The sequence below is a fragment of the Mesoplodon densirostris genome, chromosome 6, assembly GCF_025265405.1.
Source record: "Mesoplodon densirostris isolate mMesDen1 chromosome 6, mMesDen1 primary haplotype, whole genome shotgun sequence".
NCBI classification, from domain to species: Eukaryota; Metazoa; Chordata; class Mammalia; order Artiodactyla; family Ziphiidae; genus Mesoplodon; species Mesoplodon densirostris.
The window spans coordinates 319,058-336,458 of record NC_082666.1 but is presented as its reverse complement, the minus strand read 5'-3'; the positions used below and the strand labels follow the sequence as shown (position 1 = coordinate 336,458).

Here is a 17,401-nt window from a genome sequence, read left to right as displayed (position 1 = left end):
ACTAAGTCTACCTGGTTCTCTTTCCTCCGGTGTTCCCTGTCGTTAGGATGCCAGCCCGTGCCAGCAGAGTAGGGCAGTCTGGGGGTTGGTGCCTGAGACAGAAGTTGGCCCTCGGGGGCTTCCTGGTGACCCATCTCACTCCCGCCTCCCCTCCACCTGCGGCTCTTCTCGGGGGACCTGCCATCGACTCCTGGACAGACCTCTCTCTCTTTTTTTTATGGGATGACGCCCTCACCCCTACAGAGCTACCTTCTACCCCCTAGAGTCCTGTGAGCTGTGGGCATGAAAACAATTAAGTTAGTGGAAGTAGAGAAAGAAGGTGCACTTGAAACAGGAATTTTGGAAGGTCTGGCTGGTGGACTGCTGTGTTTTGGTAGCTGGAGGGTGTGTTGTGCTTGGGGGCTGTGGAGGGGGTGTCCTAGAGTGTGAGGTACTTCACTTTGAACCTGTCACTTGTGCACTGAGGGTGGGGCTTGGGCCACCAGCCCCTGGAGCAGCCACATGCTTCTGGCATGAAGGTGGGCAGGAGGAAAGGGACAGCCTGGCGCCCTTTGCTCTCCGCCCCTGTGGGTCTCAGGGCCAGAAATCCAGCAGGCGCTCGGTAAGTGCTGGCTGAGCAGGCAGATGGCAGAGGGCGAGTTAAGGAAAAGCCAGCCTGAAGTCCCCTGAGCCAGAGCCCTCTTTGGAGTGGGAGTTGCGTCTGGTGACAGTCTCGGTTTGATCGAGGAAAAGAGGAATGGAGACAAGGGTGGTGATGAGGAGCTTGGCTGTTCTCTCCCCACAGCCGATCCAGGAACAATTTCCACAAAGACGAACCCTAAAAATAGCTGAAGCTGGCCACGTCACTGCCAGTGCCACCCGAGCGGGGCACCGCGTGAGCAGGTCTCCACAGCCCTTTGTGCCATGGGGCTTGGCCAGGTGACTCAGCCTCATAGGCCTGTGCCCCCAGGAGAGGGGTGGGCAGGAGCCAGACCTCGGGGCAGGAGGTGCTGGTCAGGAAGGGCCACAGAGGCTCACCTGACACGTATTTCCAGGGGACCCACTGGGTGCAGATGCTGCAGGCACAGTGGTGGCAGGAGGCCTTCAATAAATAAGGGCCTGGTAATGGTAAGCTGCTGTGAAGAAAACAAAGGAGGATATGGGGCAGGGGCGACAGGTCAGGGGGCGCTGGGGAAGCAAGGCCTGGTGGGGTCTGGAAGCCAGACGGGCAGATGAAATGGGACACATTGATGTGCCGCGGAGTCTGGCAGCGGGGCACCGGTACGCAGTGACGGGCAACGCGGTGACGGGCGTGGGTCGTGAGGCTGGTGCCCAGAGCCGCTGGCCAAGAACTGTTGGATCCATTCTCCACACTGAGGGATAACAGGGTCGGTTGCAGGAGATCAGACAGGACTTTGGAAGAGGATTCTTCGGAGGGTGAGCCTGCCACTCCCCCCGCCCAGTGAGAGGGACGTTCGTGGTCCCCTCAGACATATGCTCCTTGATGGAGCCCGAGCGACGTGCCTTCAAGGGCCGGAGCCATAGGCCTGCTGCAGCAGGACTGATGGGGCGGGTGAGCACCTCTGCAGTCTGGGGAGAAGCCAGGGCCCTTTTAAATCCTGGATGGAGGGAATGAGGGGAGTCTCGAGAGAGACCCAGAGACCGACTGCTAAAACACTGGCGGTGGTGGGCGGGTGGGTCCTCAGCCTGGAGGAGAAATGGTCTGTCTGGGTTTTGAAAAGTGTGGTCAGGTGGGGTCCTGGAAGAGCACACAGCAGTGCCGCCAGGTCTGAGGGGTGGGTTATCTGGGGACAGTGAGCCCCATGTGAGGAAGGGCTTGCTCCCCCTGCCCCTGGCTTCGATAGCGTTGGGGTCAGTGACCCAGGAAGGACGAAGAGTGTGTGGTGTCGGGAATGGAGAGGGGCCACGCCGTACTCTCCCTGAGAGAACAGTCAGCCTTGTGGGCCAGCTGAGCAGAGAGGATTTTCTCAGTGTGAAGCACGTCAGCGGGGTCGGGACACTTAATTGTGTTCTTTCTTTAATTTAATTTAATTTTTTTATGGTACACAGGCCTCTCACCGCTGTGGCCTCTCCTGTTGCGGAGCACAGGCTCCGGACGCGCGGGCTCAGCGGCCATGGCTCACGGGCCCAGCCGCTCTGCGGCACTTGGAATCTCCCGGACCGGGGCACGAACCCGTGTCCCCTGCATTGGCAGGTGGATTCTCAACCACTGCGCCACCAGGGAAGCCCTTAATTGTGTTTTATACTTGAGGTGGTTGTAGAATTCTCTGTTACCCAGAGTTACCAGAACAGTCACAGGACTGATCCACATTTTCATCCCGGGCTATGTCTACATTCAGAGTGTCGACTTAAAAACATGCACAACATGAGAGTTGCGAGTTAAGTTTTCTTTGGGGCAAAATGAGGACTGCAGCCTGGGAGACAGCGTCCCGGATCGCTCTGAGAAGCTGCTCCACAGAGGCAGGGGGAAGGTCAGCATAGATGTGATTGGGGTGAAGGGGGAGTGCGTGCAACCGAGCACACAGCTTTTGTAGAAGGTTCTGCTCGTCTCGTGCGTGTCACTGCCAGTCACGAGGAGCAGACGTCGCCATGAAGGGTTTCAGTGCTTGTCGAGATACGAGGAGATACAGGATTGGGCTCACAAAATTGTCTCCTGAAAAGATCCATCTATCGGAAGACCTGCTCTGCCAGTTTTACCCAGAGCCCAGAGTGCCTCAGTTCAGCTCTGCACCTGAACTCCTTTCAGGGGGTGTTGAAAGTCAGCAGCTGCAGCAGCACAGGATTTAATCCTTGTAGAGGTAGCTGGCAGGTGACAATGGTGAGTGCCAATTTGTAGTTGACAAGAGGAACCGTAGGAGGTAAATATTGTGGGCTTATGGTTACATGTGGTTCTGCATCTGTTCATTGCACTAGTTTCGTAAAGATCTGAGGAAGGCGCGTTCAGATATGTAGGTGCAAAGGCTCCATTTTGAAGTTAGTGCAGACACGACCTGCTCATTGGTTGGATGTGATGTTTAATGTGAAAGAAAGAAGAATCAAAGATAGTGTGACTGGAGCCGTTGGGAAACGTGGTGCCTTTTATTGAGAAGGGGAGAATGGGGAGCAAGGTAGCTGCGGAGTTTTGTTTTAGCGGAGCGTCATGCTGGAAACTGAGAACTCTGCTTTGGCCCTGGAAAGGCTTAGACAACTGTTTCATCCAAGTGGAGATGCTGAGTGTACAGTTGGGTGTATGAGAGGGGGTTCAGGGGGGACAGCAGGGCTGAGGGTGCAAGTTTAAAGTCAGGGATGATGCTTAAAATTATGGGAGAGGATGAGATCACTTGGGTGTGGATGTGTGGATCGAGAAGCAAAGAAGGCTACAGACGGAGCCTTGTCTGAACCTTTGGCTGTCAGGAGAATTCCAGCATTCAGAAGCCAAGTAGGAAAGAAGGAGCCAGCAAAAGAGAGCAAGGCGGGGACTTGCGGGGAGTAGGAGCAGCACTGCAAGTGTGCTGCGTCTGGGGGCAGAGCAAAGAGTTTCCAGAAAGTGATCGACCAGGTCAGCTGTTGCTGAGAGGCCCCAGGAGCTGTTGGTAAACTTGACAAGAGCGTTTCGGCTGTGGGGATAAAACCTTGGAATGTGTAGGTTAAAGGGAGGAGGTATGGAAGTGAGGATGGCAAGTGTAGTCAACTCGTTCAGGGGGTTTCCCTGTGAAGTGGAGCAGGGCAAGAGGAGGTGAGTGCAGGGAGATGTGGGAATTGGCTTTTTTTTTTTTTAAGAAGATGTTGGGGGTAGGAGTTTATTAATTAATTAATTAATTCTGTGTTGGGTCTTTGTTTCTGTGCGAGGGCTTTCTCTAGTTGTGGCAAGTGGGGGGCACTCTTCATCATGGTGCGCCGGCCTCTCACTATCGCGGCCTCTCTTGTTGCGGAGCACAGGCTCCAGACGCGCAGGCTCAGTAGTTGTGGCTCACGGGCCTAGTTGCTCTGCGGCATGTGGGATCTTCCCAGACCAGGGCTCGAACCCGTGTCCCCTGCCTTAGCAGGCAGATTCTCAACCACTGTGCCACCAGGGAAGCCCCTGGCGTTTTTTTAAAATGAAACTTTCTTTTGAGGTAATTGTAGGTTCAAATGCAGTTGTAAGAAATAATGCAGAGAGAGCCCTTGTATGCTTTGCACTTTTCCTGTAACGGTAACAACCTGCAAAGCTAGTAGCTGCCGGAACCAGGGCAGTGACACTGCTACGGTCAAGGCACAGGATGTTGCATCACAAGGGATGTTGTGCTGCTCTTTTATAGCCACGCCCACTTCTCTCCTGCCTTCACCCCTGGTAGCCACTAATCTTTTTGCCGCATTGATATTTTTGCCATTTCAAGAATGTTATACAGATGAAACCGTACCCTATGTGACTTTTGGGGATTGGCTATTTTTCACTCAGCGTAATACTCTGGAGATGCATCCAGATTATTCTTTGTGTCAGCAGTTTCTTTCTTTTAATTGTTGAGTGGTGCTCCAGGTGTGGGTGGACTACAGTGTTTAATACTCACCTGTTAAAGGACATTTGTGTTGTCTCTGTTCAGGGTTATCAGGAATAAAGTTGCTCTGCACATTTGTGGGCAGGTTTTTGTGCAAATGTCAGTTTTCATTTCTCTGGGTTAAATGCTCAAGAGTGCAGTTTCTGGGTTGTATGCGTGTTTAGTTCTTTAAGAAATTAACGCTTTTCCAGAGGCCTGTGTTCTTTTGCATCCCCACCAGCGGTGTATGAATAATCTAGTTTTTCTGCATCCTCACTGGTATTTGGTGCTTTTAACGTCAGCCATTCTGACAGTGTGTGGAGATGGATCTCAGTGCACTTCCTAATGGCTGATGACATTAAGTATCTTTTCATACGTATTTGCCATTTGTGTATCTTCTTCAGTGAAATATCTCTTCCTATCTTTTGCTCACGGTCTGGATTGTTCTTTCACTGTAGAGTTTTTATATATTCTAGGTATATTCTAGTTCTTTGTCAGATGTGTGGTTTGCAAATGTTTTCTCGTCAGTAGCTTGTCTTTTCATACTCCTCACCTGGTCTGTGAAAGAACCAGCGTTTTTAATGTTAATAAAGTCCAGTTTATCAGTTTTTCCTTTTGTGGACTGGGCTTTTGGCATCAAATCTAAGAACCCTTTGCCTAGTCCTAAATCTTAAATATTTTCTCCTATATTTTTTTCTAAAAGTTTTATTATTTTATATGTAAGTCTGTGATCCATCTTGAGTTAATTTTTGTATAAAGTGTGAGGTTTAGGTTGAGGTGCATGTGCTCTCTCTCTCCCCCTCCCTCCCTCCCCTTCCCCTCCCCCGTTCCTCCCTTCCTCCCTCCCTCCCTCCCTCCCTCTCCTTTCTTTCTTTCTTTCCTTCTTTCTTTCTTTCTTCCTTTTCTTTTCTTTTCTTTTCTTTGTTTCTTTTTACTATCCTTGCCTGGTTTTGTTTTCAGGGTAACACAAGCTTTATAAAATGAATTGAGAAGTAATTACTCCTCTTCTATTTTTCTAGAAGAGATTGTGCATAAGTGGTGTTAATTATTTATTAAATGTTTGGTAGAATTCTATAATCTGGACCCTGAGATTTCTTTTATTTTTTCATATAACACTTTTATTTTTATTCACCTACCATGAAATTCACAAAGTGGCGAATAGCTCAGTGCTTTTTGTATGTGCACAGGACTGTGCAACCATTACTATCACTCATTTTTGAAGATTTTCATCAACCAAAAAAGAAACCCTGTACCCATTAGTAGTCACTTCCCATTCCTCCATCCCCAGCCTCTGCAACCACTAATATATTTCTGTCTCTTTATATTCGTCTATTCCAGACATTTCATACAAATGGACTCATACAATATATGGGATTTTGTGTTTTTAAGGTCCATCCATGTTGTAGCAAATATCAGTATTTCATTGCTTTTATTATCAAATATGATTCCACTGTGTGGATGTACACTCTTGTTTGTATTTCATTGGTTGATGGACATTTGGGTTGTTTCCATTTTTTTACATTATGAATAATCCTGCTATAGACATTTGTGTACAAATTTTTGTGTGGAATAAGTTTTCATTTCTCTTAGGTGTACACCTAGGAGTGGAATTTCTGGGTCATATGGTAACTCCATATTTAACCTTTTGAAGAACTGCCAAACTGGTTTCCAAAGTGGTTGCAACATTTTACATCCCCACTAGGAATGCACAAGTGTTCCAAATTGTCCACATCCTCACCAACACTTGTTGTCTATCTTTTTAATTTTAATATCCTAGTAAAATTACAATTTAATTTTAACCAACCAACCATGGAGTGAAGTGGTATTTAATTTTATCTTTGATTTGCATTTCCTTAATGACTTATGATGTAGAGCATCTTTTATATGCTTATTATACCATTTATATATCTTCTTTGGAGAAATATGTATTCATATCCTTTGCCCATTTAAAAATTGGGTTATTTGTCATTTTATTGTTGACCTATAAGATTTCTTTATATATTATGGACACTAGACCCTTACCAGATATTTCAGATGATTTGCAAATATTTTCTCACATTCTGTGTGTTATCATTTCACTTTCCTGATGGTATCATTTGAAGTAAAAAAGATTTTTATTTTGATGAAGTCCATTTTTTTCTGTTTTTGTTTTCACTTTGTGCTTTTGGTGTAGTATCTAAGAGTCCATTACCTAATCAAAGTCATGAAAATTTACTACTATGTTTTCTCATTTTGGCTGGTAATATTTAGGTCTATGATCCATTTTGATTTAATTTTTGTATATGGTGTGAGGTAGGGATCCAGTTTCATTCTTTGGCCTGTGGATATCCACTTGTCCCAGCACCATTTGTTGAAAAGACTATCCTTTCCCCATTGAATTGGCTTGGTACCCTTGTTAAAAAAATCAACTCATCATAAATGTAAGGGTGTATTTGTAGATTATCTATTCTATTTCATTGATCAATGTGTCTATCCTTTTGTAGGGGAAGTTTTAAAATCACAATATCACTTTCCTTAATAGTTATTGGACTATTTATCTATTTTGTATTGGGTGAGTTGTAGTAGTTTGTGTTTTTGGAGAAACTGATCCATTTCATCCATGTTGTCAAATGTATAGAGAGTTGTTTGCAGTATTCCTTCATTATCCTTTTGATGTTTGTTGGTTCTGTAGTGAAATCCCCTGTTTCATTATTGATATTGATAAGTTGTGTCTTCTCTCTTTTTTTCTTAGTCAGTATTGCCAGAGGTATGTCAATTTAGCTTTTTTCAAAGAACAAACTTTTTCAAAAATTGATTTTCTCTTTTGTTTGCATTTTCAACTTTGTTGATTTCTGCTTTTATCTTTACTGTTTACTTTCTTCTAATTGATTTGGGTTTGTTTTGCTCTTCCTTTGCTTGCAGTGGAAGTTTAGATTATTGATTTGAGACTTTCCCTCTTTTGTAATGTATGTATTTAGTGCTATAAATTTCCTTCTTAGAACTGCTTTAGCTGTGTCTTTCAAATTTGATATCTTGTATTTTCATATCCATTCAGTTCAATGTATTTTTAAATTTCCCTTGAGACTTCCTCTTTGATCCATGGATTATTTAGAATTGTTTGTTTACTTTGTGTTTGGAGAGTTTTCTATTATATTTCTGTTATTTGTCTCTGGTTTGATTCCATTATGGTTAGAGAATACACTAAATTTGAAAAAATTCAGTTCTTTTAAATTTATTGAGACTTGTTTTGTGGCTCAGGATATGGTCTATTTTCATATATGTCTTGTGGACACTTGAAAAGAATGTGTATATAATGTGTTGTTGTGTAGTATGTGTATAAATGTCAATTATACATCCTGTTGGTTGATGGTGAGCTCTTTTATATCCTTGGTGATTTTCTGTCTAGTTGTCTTATCAATTTTTGAGAGAGAAGTGTTTAAGTTTCCAGCTATAACTGTGCATTTGTCTGTTTCTCCTTTCAGTTCTGTCAGTTTTTGTTTCACATATGTTATAGCTCATTTGTTAGGCATGTACACATTTAGAATTGCTATGTTTTCTTGATGAATTTACCCTTTTATCATTATAATGTATCCCCCACTTTTCAAAAGTTCTCTTAATGCCACTTCACTTTTATGAAAGACCTACATTAATACCCGTTTCCACTAACCAGAAGAAATCCATGGAAGATTTATGCTTTTATGAAAAAAGGTGAAAAGAGAAAATAGTGTTCAACATTTGCTTTACAGTGAGCCATTATAAAAGCAGTGTGCACCCCAAGCAGCAAGAGTGGCGCTGCCAAGCTCCTTCCCTAGGAACTACACTCAGTATCTCAGCATCATATCGCCATAGCTCTATTGTATCTGTGAGCATCTGTGTTTTATCTTACTTTCTGTATGTGTTGGCTGATGTGTCCTATGGTGATTTTTTCTTTGCTTGATGCCTTTGTGGCTTAGGAAAGATTTCATAGGAATGCACTGCTTTCAAATAGTGGGGGAAACCTGTATATGTTAGTGAAATTTTTTTTGTTATGATGTCTACTTTGTCTGATATTTATTTTCTGATATTAATATAGCCACTACAGTTTTCATTTGATTAATGTTTATATGATACTTCTTTTTCCATATTTCACTTTCAACCTACCTAAATTGTTATATTTGAAGTGAATTTCTTATAGATAAAACATAGGTGGATCATATTTTTAAAGTCACTAGCCAATCTTTGTCTTTTAATTGGTGTATTCAGACCATTTACATGTAATGTAATTATTGATATGTTAGAGCTCACATCTGCCATTTTATTTGTTTATTTTTTGTTTACTATTTGTTCTGGTTTTTTGTTTCTTTATTTTCTTTTTCCTACCTTCTTGTGTATTACTTGAACTTTTGAAAAAATTCCATTTTGATTTATCTAGTTGTTTTTGAGTATATCTCTATTTGGTCTTTTAGTGGTTGCTCTATATCTTATTCCAGTCTACTGGTGTCATAATTGTACCAGCTCAAGTGAAGTATATACACCTTACCTTCTTTATATCTCTTTACCCTCCCCCATTTATAATACAATTATCTTAAACATTTCCTCTACATATGTTTATAACCACATCATAGCGTGTTATAATTTTTGCTTCCACTGTCAAACATAATTTAGGAAACTCAAAAGGACAAATAAAGTCTATTTACCCCTATTTTTACTCTTTTTTTTTTTTTTTTTTTTTTTTAATTTTTTGCGGTACGTGGGCCTCTCACTGCTGTGGCCTCTCCCGTTGCGGAGCACAGGCTCCGGACGTGCAGGCTCAGCGGCCATGGCTCACAGGCCCAGCCACTCCGCGGCATGTGGGATCCTCCCAGACCGGGGCACGAACCCGTATCCCCTGCATCGGCAGGCGGACTCTCAACCACTGTGCCACCAGGGAGGCCCTATTTTTACTCTTTTCATTGTTCTTTCTTCCTTACTAATGGTTAACAATTCCTTTTTAAATCATTTCCTTTCTGCTTAGAGACTTCTGTTAGTCATTCTCTTAGGGTAGATCTGCTGGTGACAAATTCTCCCAGTTTCCCTGGTTTTTATTATGAGAATGTCTTGATGTTCCCTTCATCCCTGAAGGATATTTTTGATGGGTGTAGGTGTCTGTTGACAGTTTTTTTTTTCTCTCAGCACCTGAAAAGTATTGTGCCACTTCATTCTGGCCTCCATACTTTATGATGAGAAATTTTTTGAATTGTTTCCCTTTGTAAGTAAGGTGCCCTTTTTCTCTTGCCACTTTCAAGATTTTAAATTTATCTTTAGTTTCCCGTGGTTTGACAATGAAATGTCTTGTGGATTTCTTTGAGTTTATTCTGTATGGTATTCACTCAGCTTCTTGAATCTGTAGGTTTATGTCTCTTGCCAAATTTGGGAGTTTTTCAGCTATCATTTCTTTGAATACTGTTCAGCCTTCTCTTCTTTCTCCTGTACTCTGCTACTCTGAAACATAAATGTCAAATATTCTCTCATAGTTCCCTAGGTTCTTGAGGCTCTGCTCTGTTTTTTCTTACTTGTTTGATTTTTGTTTTTTAAGTCTATTTTCTTTCTCTTTTTTAGATTGGAGAATTTCTATTATTCTCTCTTACCACTTACTGATTCTTTCCTTTGTTGTCTTTTTTTTTTTTTTTTTTTTTGCGGTATGCGGGCCTCTCACTGTTGTGGCCTCTCCCGTTGCAGAGCACAGGCTCCGGATGCGCAGGCCCAGCGGCCATGGCTCACGGGCCCAGCCGCTCCGCGGCATATGGGATCCTCCCAGACCGGGGCACGAACCCGCATCCCCTGCATCGGCAGGCGGACTCCCAACCACTGCGCCACCAGGGAGGCCCGTCCTTTGTTGTCTTTATTCTATTGTTGTGCCCTTCCATTGAGATTTTAATTTTGATTATTGTATTTTTCAGTTCTAAATTTTCATTTTGTTCTTCTTTGTATCTTTTATTTATTTGATGATACTATTTCTTTGTTGAGACTTTCTATTTTTTCATGTGTTTCAAGTGTGTATACAATTACCGTCTGAAACATTTTTATGGTGGCTGCTTTAAAATCTTTGTCAGATACTTCTATCATCTCTGTCATCTTAGTGTTGGCAATCTATATCAGGCAGGGTTCTCCAGAGAAATAAAACCAATAGGATGTGTGTGTGTGTGTATGTGTGTGAGAGAGAGAGACAAAGAGATTTAAAAAAAGGGATTTATTATTAGGAATTGACTCATGTGATTATGGAGGCTGGCAAGTGCAAATCTGCAGTAAGTTTGGGCTGGCAGGCTCAAGACCCAGGAGATGCTATGGTGCAGTTTCAGTCTGAAAGCCAGTAGTTGGAGACCCAATAGTGCCAATGGTACAGATGAAGTCTGAATTCTCTTATAGAGAATTTTCTTTTACTTGGAAGGGGGTCAGTTTGTTGTTCTCTTCAGGCATTCAACTGATTGTACGTGGTCCACCACATTATGGAGGGCAATCTGCTTCACTTTATCAATTAAAATGTTAATTTCATCCAAAAACACACTTGCAGAACCACCCAGAATAATGTTTGGCTAAATATCTGGGCACCCCATGGCCCAGTCAAGTTGACACATAAAATTAACCATCACAGCATCTATCAATTGTCTTTTTTTGTTCAGTTTGTGCTCCTCCTGGTTCTTGGTATGGCAAATGAATGTCAGTTGAAAACTGGACATTTTTGGCATTGTGTCCTGGGACCCTGGATCTTGTTTAAGCCCTCTGTTTTAGCTGGCTTCCTCTGACCATTCTGTCACTGGAAGCAGGGGTTGCTTCCTTGCTACTGCAAGGTGGGAGTAGAAGGCTGGAAAGTCCCCCCACCTGGCCTCTGTTGACACATTGTGGGGGTCTTTTCCATACTGATGGGTGGGATGGTAGTTCTGGCTCCCCACTTGCCTCTAGGATACTTACCTGGTTGGGAAGGTTTTGTGTGCCTCGTTTCTGCTCTCCACGTGGTCTCTGCCCACTATGTGGGTGGCGGGTGTGTGTGGCCTCGTTACTGGGTGGTGGTGAAAGTCTGACTTTCTGGCAGCACCTCAGTGGGGAGGGGGTGGTGTGTCTCATTACTGTCACGTGGGGGTGGAAGTCCCAGCTCCCCGTGTGTCTCCACTGATACCACAGAGGTGGGTGGGATGGGGGCCTCGTCAACCATCTGCCAAGGAGGACGTCCCACCTTCCTGCTTGTCGTTCTCTGACATGTCTGTGGTTTGGGAGTGTGGGGAGGTTGGTTACCTCATTACAGTCTGGGGAGGGTGGTCGCCTAGGCTCCCTCCTGGGTCTTTGCTGGCAGGGATGGAAGTTTCACCACAGTTTTTTCTGCCCTGTTTGGCTGGAGTAGTGCATCTATTGTCTGCCTTGCCCCCCTTCCTGGCCCTTTGGTCAGAGAGAGAGAGTGCTGGCTTTTGTTGGTGTATTTTTTGTCTGTGTCTCTTGGCATTTCCAGGTTGTAGGCTTTAAAAGCCCGAGGTCTGGGATATATGAGGCAAAACCAAAACAAAAACACAGGGAACTTACCATGGGTTCAGAGGTCCCAGCTGATCTGCTTTCTTTTCTACACTTTTCAGAGTCTTCTGTGAAATATATATTTGCTCTAGGTGTAATGTCCAGGGTGTTAATTGTACTCAGTGGGAGAAATAGGGAAGAGTATGTCCATCTTCCCAGAAGTGCAAGTCCTTGTTTGTTTTGTCTTGTTTTCTAAGAAGACAATAGGGTGCTTTGGCTACTGATGGGAACGGTCCATCAGAGGGAGACTGCAGGAGCCAAGTCCTCGAGTAGGTGAGAGGAGCTGGGGCCACGGCAGCACATCTGTCCTTTTCCCCAGAAGGAGGCAGGTTTTGAGGGTGCCCTTTGGAGAGATTGGTGGCTTTGGTGGTCATCTTAGCCCACAGGTCAGAGTTGCATGTGAGGCTGGCAGAGGTGTGGTCCGGGAACACTGGTAGCTCATAGAACTGGGGGTCTGAGTGTCTATTCTGGTCAAGGCCCGGGGGTCTCAGCGGCCAGCCTGGAATCAGTGTCCGGGAATCAGAAGCCACAAGTGGCAGGCAGTCCAGGGGACTCAGGACTTGCAGGGGTAGAGTCCGCAGATCTGAGTAGGCCAGCAGACACTGGAGGGCAGGAATTCCGGCAGCAGCACCTGGAGATCAGCCCCAGCCTCAGGGCAGTGCCAGGCCGTCTTCCTGCCTCTGTCCTGCTCAGGGCCCTGGCCCTTGGCTTGTGAGCCGCCTCTGAAGAGAGGAACAGAGGGGCCAGGTGGTCACCTGCCCACAACACCCAGCCCTCTTGATTCACTTCTAGCACCAGACTCGTGGTGAGAAAGAGGCTCTCCACCCCTCTCAGCTGGGTCTACGGGGGGCCCCTGAAAACAAAACAACAGTGGAAATGAATTGGACTCAGAGGGCCTCACACTTCTGTGGGCTGTGCTCTAAAAATCAAAAGGTCTGGGAAGACCTTTTGCATTTGGTTATTTAGAACAGGCCCTGGTGCCGGTTCTGTCTTAGGCCCAGCTGTTCCCTGAGGACCTGTGGGCTTGCCGTTGATGGGGGAATGCGGCACAGGGCTTACTGCTCTGAGCTGTGGAAACTGCAGGAGACAAAAAGAAGATCAGACTTGGGCCTTGGGGTCCGTGGGCTTCACAAAGGAGGAATGTCTTTGGAGCTGCCTGGTGTGTCCAGCAGCCTGGGAAGCAGAGAGGAGGTGTCCAGGAGGGGTACCTGGGGCAGCCCTTGGCCTCCTGGGACTTCTCCTGGGCTTTTCAGTGTTGCTGGCAGTGGCCAGGAGCATGAAGCTCCTTGGTCCTTTGGGGGCCTCATCCCCAGAGGGGGGCTCTGTGGGGCAGGGGCAGGCAGGTGTGACAGTGGGTCCTGCCTGGATTACCTGTCTGGACACGCCTGCACTTGGACTCTGCCGGTGTGTGAGAAGGGCCGGGGAGCTTCCATGGCCAGGGCTCTGTCCTGCCCACCGTCCTGCACATCTCCTCTTGCTTCCAGACCAACGATGCGGCCGGCAACACCTGGAACTGGCTCTACTTCCTGCCCCTCATCATCATCGGCTCCTTCTTCATGCTCAACCTGGTGCTGGGCGTGCTCTCGGGGTAAGAGGCCATGCGATTGCGTGCTACCTCTGTGTTTGCAGGCCGGGGAGGGGGCTGATGGGGCTGGACACGGCCTGTGTGGTGGGGGAGGTGAGGCGCGGCCTGGCCCTGGGACGGTCACTCGCAGCGTCCTGAGCTCTCCCTTGGTGGGCCCTGGCCTCCTCACCTGTAGCTCGTGGCCGTCACTGCGGCCTCTGAGCCGGGGAGGGGCTGCTGCTGCCTGTTATCTGGGTTTGTGGTGCGGTTGCTGAGCAGCCCTGGGGACGAGAGAGCCCTTCTGTGTGACACTGGAGAAGGAATGGAGCGGCCTTGGGTCCCCACCCCAGCCCTGACCCCTGGCTTGCCTCGCCTCTCTGGTCACCTGTCCCTGCTGACCTCCAGGAGAAGAGAAGGGAGGATGCAGGGCTGGGGTCCCTCCTGGAGAAAAGGTGCTTCTCACCTTCGTTGGTAGCAAGGTGTAGCACACCTGTGGCCCATAGTGCCCTCCTGTCCTGCATGGGGCCGAGGACCAAGGAAGTGCTGTTGGCTTCAGGGAACAACCAGGGCTGGTGTTTGGGGCTCCTGCCCTTGTCCGGGGCCGAGGAAGCTGTGCAGACAGAGGGAGAGGGCATTGGGCTGGCCTGCCTCCCTGCCCCCACCTGAGCATCAGATTCCTTGTAAGGCTGGAGGGGAAAGTTTCCATTCCACCCACCTTGAAGATTCCTGCTCAGGCCCACGGCTCCTGAGGTCGTGACCCAGGGTGCAGCTATCATATTGGTCTGGAAAGGAACAGCCACAGAGAGGACAGTGGCTGGGCCCAAGGGCTCTGTGCTCTGGCTCTGGCATGTGTTCCTGCCTTGGCCCCCTCCTGTAAGAATCTGACTGTTAGTAGTGTGTCTTTCTAAGCACCTCCGCCAGGAGCAGGCAGGCCCACAGCACAGGGGACCAATGAGAACTCCCAGTCGGGGGGAGCTGTGGTCCGAGCTGGGCTGGGGAAGCCAAGGGAGGCCTGGGGCTCAGAGAAGCCTCCTGGGGAAGGGGCAGCTCATCTGAGGCCCAGAGGGGACCAGGAATGAGCTTGGCAAAGGAGAGGGGAGCGTCTCCCAGGCAGAGAATTGTTGGGGCGGAGGCACAGAGGGTGTGGTGTGTGCGATGCTCAGAGCCGGGGCTGCCAGTCTGTGCCAGGGGCCAGACTCGTGAGGAGGGCGGGCCCCGTGCTGGGCCGTGTGGAGGGGAGGCTGGCGGGACACGAGTGGGTCCTGCTCAAGCTTACTCTGGAGAACGTGAGAAAGAAGCAGGGGTAGCAGCGGAGACTGGGTGAGGGGCCCCGAACTTTGTGTATCCCAGCCCTGCCCCCAGCTGTGGGCATCCTTGCCTCTGGGGACCAGCCGATACAGGCTGATTTTCCTAATGAGTCTCAGCTAAGCCCTCCCTCTGCCGCCCCCCACCCCCCCAGCTCCAGCAGCGGGGCCCCCGGGTTCTCTGCCAGCCCCAGGGAGGCTGGAGACTGCACGGCCCCTCAGGCCAGTGGTCAGCACACAGCGTGTGGCTCTGCCACATCTGGAGGAGGGCTGCCTGACGGGCCAGCCTGGAGCTGGTGCAGCCTTGCTCCCCGCCACGCCCCAGGCTCTCACCCTCCCAGTGCCCAGAGAAGCAGAATCGGTGGTTCCTCTCGCAACCCTTCCTCCCAGTGGGGCCAAAGCCTGGGGAGGGCAGGCCACAGCCAGCCGCCTCCTGAGCAGTGGCTGCCCGGTGGCCAGGCCTTGATCACTGCAGCGAGTTTCTGCTGGCGGCTCTCGGCCAACTGGGCAGTATGGTCACGCCCCACTGCCACCCCCAGGCCCTCTTGCCCTCCGGTGTGGTTGATGGCGTTGGCCTGGTGGGGAGACCGCGAGGGGCCCTGCGTTCCTGCAGATTCCGGACTTGGTGAGAGGTCCAGGTGGGAGCCGTCTCCTCTCATTGCTGGGGTTGCAGCAGCTCAGGCCCTGGTGGACACCAGTCTCAGGCTTGGGGTCCATCCTGGTCGGAGCCAAGCTCTCCCTCTCACCGTGGCTGCGTGACAGGAGCCAGGCCTGCCGGGCCTGCCCCTCTGCCAAGCCCAGAAGCTGCTTCTCCTGGGGGAGAGACAGCCGCTCGCTCACTCGGCAGAGAACAGGCATTGCTGTTTTGCCCTGAGGGTGTGCCTGCCTGCCCTCTGGGGACCTGAGCTAGGGTGTGTGCACGTGTGTGTGTGTGTGTGTGTGTGTGTGTGTGTGCGTGCACGCGCTCTTGTTCCTGTGTGCGTGAATGGCTTCCTTCTGGCCTTTTGAGCCTCTTGGCTTCCAGGCTTGGCTGGGAGACTGGGGCTGTGGTGCTGAGGGCCCAGGAGGGCAGAAGAGCCTCAGCGGTTTGGCTGAGGAGCTGGGTGATTCTAGAATGTCTCCCTGTCATCTCTGGCCGCCCTGAGCCGATCCAGTGCCTGCCCGTCCCTCCTCTTCTAGCAGTGGCTCTGGGTCTGAACCAGCAGAAGAAACAAAGCGGAAGCTCTGCTCTGGGGGATTGTTGTCCAGAAGCTCTCTGTAGCGTCTCTGTCCAGATGACAGGGCCTGGCACTTGGAGGGTGCGTGCCCAGGCCTGCTCTAGGCCAGCGGGAGGTGGAATTGTCCCTGCCCCCTGGAGCCCCTCTGTGGGCGCTGAGGCGCTGTCCCTACGAGCTGCAGGAGCCTGAGGAGGGAGGGCTCATCTGGGCCTGTTAAGTGCTGGTGGTGGGGGAGAGGCCGGTGACGGGAGGCGCCCGGAGGGCTGGCCCGTGGCCTGCTTCCCCTGTCCTGGCCTCCTCCTGAGTCCCAGTGCCTCTGGCCGCACACGGGGGGCCTGGGGCTGTGCTCACACCCACCTGCTCTGCTTCCTGCTCCGGCCTCGCCCATCACAGAGAGTTCGCCAAGGAGCGCGAGCGGGTGGAGAACCGCAGGGCCTTCCTGAAGCTCCGCCGGCAGCAGCAGATCGAGCGGGAGCTCAACGGGTACCTGGAGTGGATCTTCAAGGCCGGTGAGGACAGGGCTGTGCGGTGCTCCTGGCCTGGCCTTTGCCAGCTCCTTCTCCCCAGACCCTCCCAGGGCCGAGCTCACCTGGGGTGGGGGCTGCTCTCGGGAGGGGGAGCAAGCCAGGCCCTCTTCACAGGGCGCTGTCTGTGGGACCCGTCAAGGGGTGTGTCTCGGTGGGACAAGCTTGGCCACGGGCCCTGCCGGCTTCTGGAAGCGTGAGGGCCAAGAAGGCAGGGTGTCATCCACTTCCTGCTGTGTTCCTGGGGGACGAGCCCTGGTCAGGGGTGGGGACAGGAGGACTCTGGCCTGAGGCTGTGTCTCACTCACAGAGGAAGTGATGCTGGCCGAGGAGGACAAGAACGCAGAGGAGAAGTCCCCTCTGGATGGTAGGTGGCCGCTGTCGGTGCTCCTTGCCTGGCCACAGGGCTGTGGTGGCTGGGTGGGCAGTGACTCGTGTGCACGCTTGCATGTGAGGCATGATGCCCTCTGCTCAGCCAGGTGCCTGCACGTTGGTCACTTAAGGTGGTCCTGGGCGGGGCCTTTCTGGAGGCAGGCCCTGGGAGGGTCAGCTGCACGCTCCTGGGGAGCTGTGTGCCACGGACCAGAGTGGGCACAGCCGGCAGTGGGCTCAGCCTGGGGGTCACAGGAGCCTGTGCTGAGAGCTGGGTTTTCCAACATGGCAGCTGACAGCTGACACGTGACTGTGTGAGCTTGCAGGTGCGTATGTTACAATGAAACAAAAGTGAAAATCCAGATCCTCAGTCTCGGCACATTTCAAGTCATCAAAGAAAGTTCTGTTGGACAGCGCTGCTTCTAGAAGC

General features: G+C 49.5%; 1 protein-coding gene across 2 annotated transcripts in view; it reads left to right on the top strand.

Moving 5' to 3' along the window:
* Nucleotides 1–17,401, top strand: part of CACNA1B (calcium voltage-gated channel subunit alpha1 B) — a 200,241-nt gene that overhangs the window by 56,652 nt on the left and 126,188 nt on the right. For both annotated transcript variants that reach the window (XM_060100653.1, XM_060100655.1), the window contains exons 7-9: nucleotides 13,475–13,578; nucleotides 16,469–16,584; nucleotides 16,910–16,966. In XM_060100653.1, coding sequence (XP_059956636.1) covers nucleotides 13,475–13,578; nucleotides 16,469–16,584; nucleotides 16,910–16,966 — 277 coding nt within the window. The remainder of the gene's footprint in view (nucleotides 1–13,474; nucleotides 13,579–16,468; nucleotides 16,585–16,909; nucleotides 16,967–17,401) is intronic.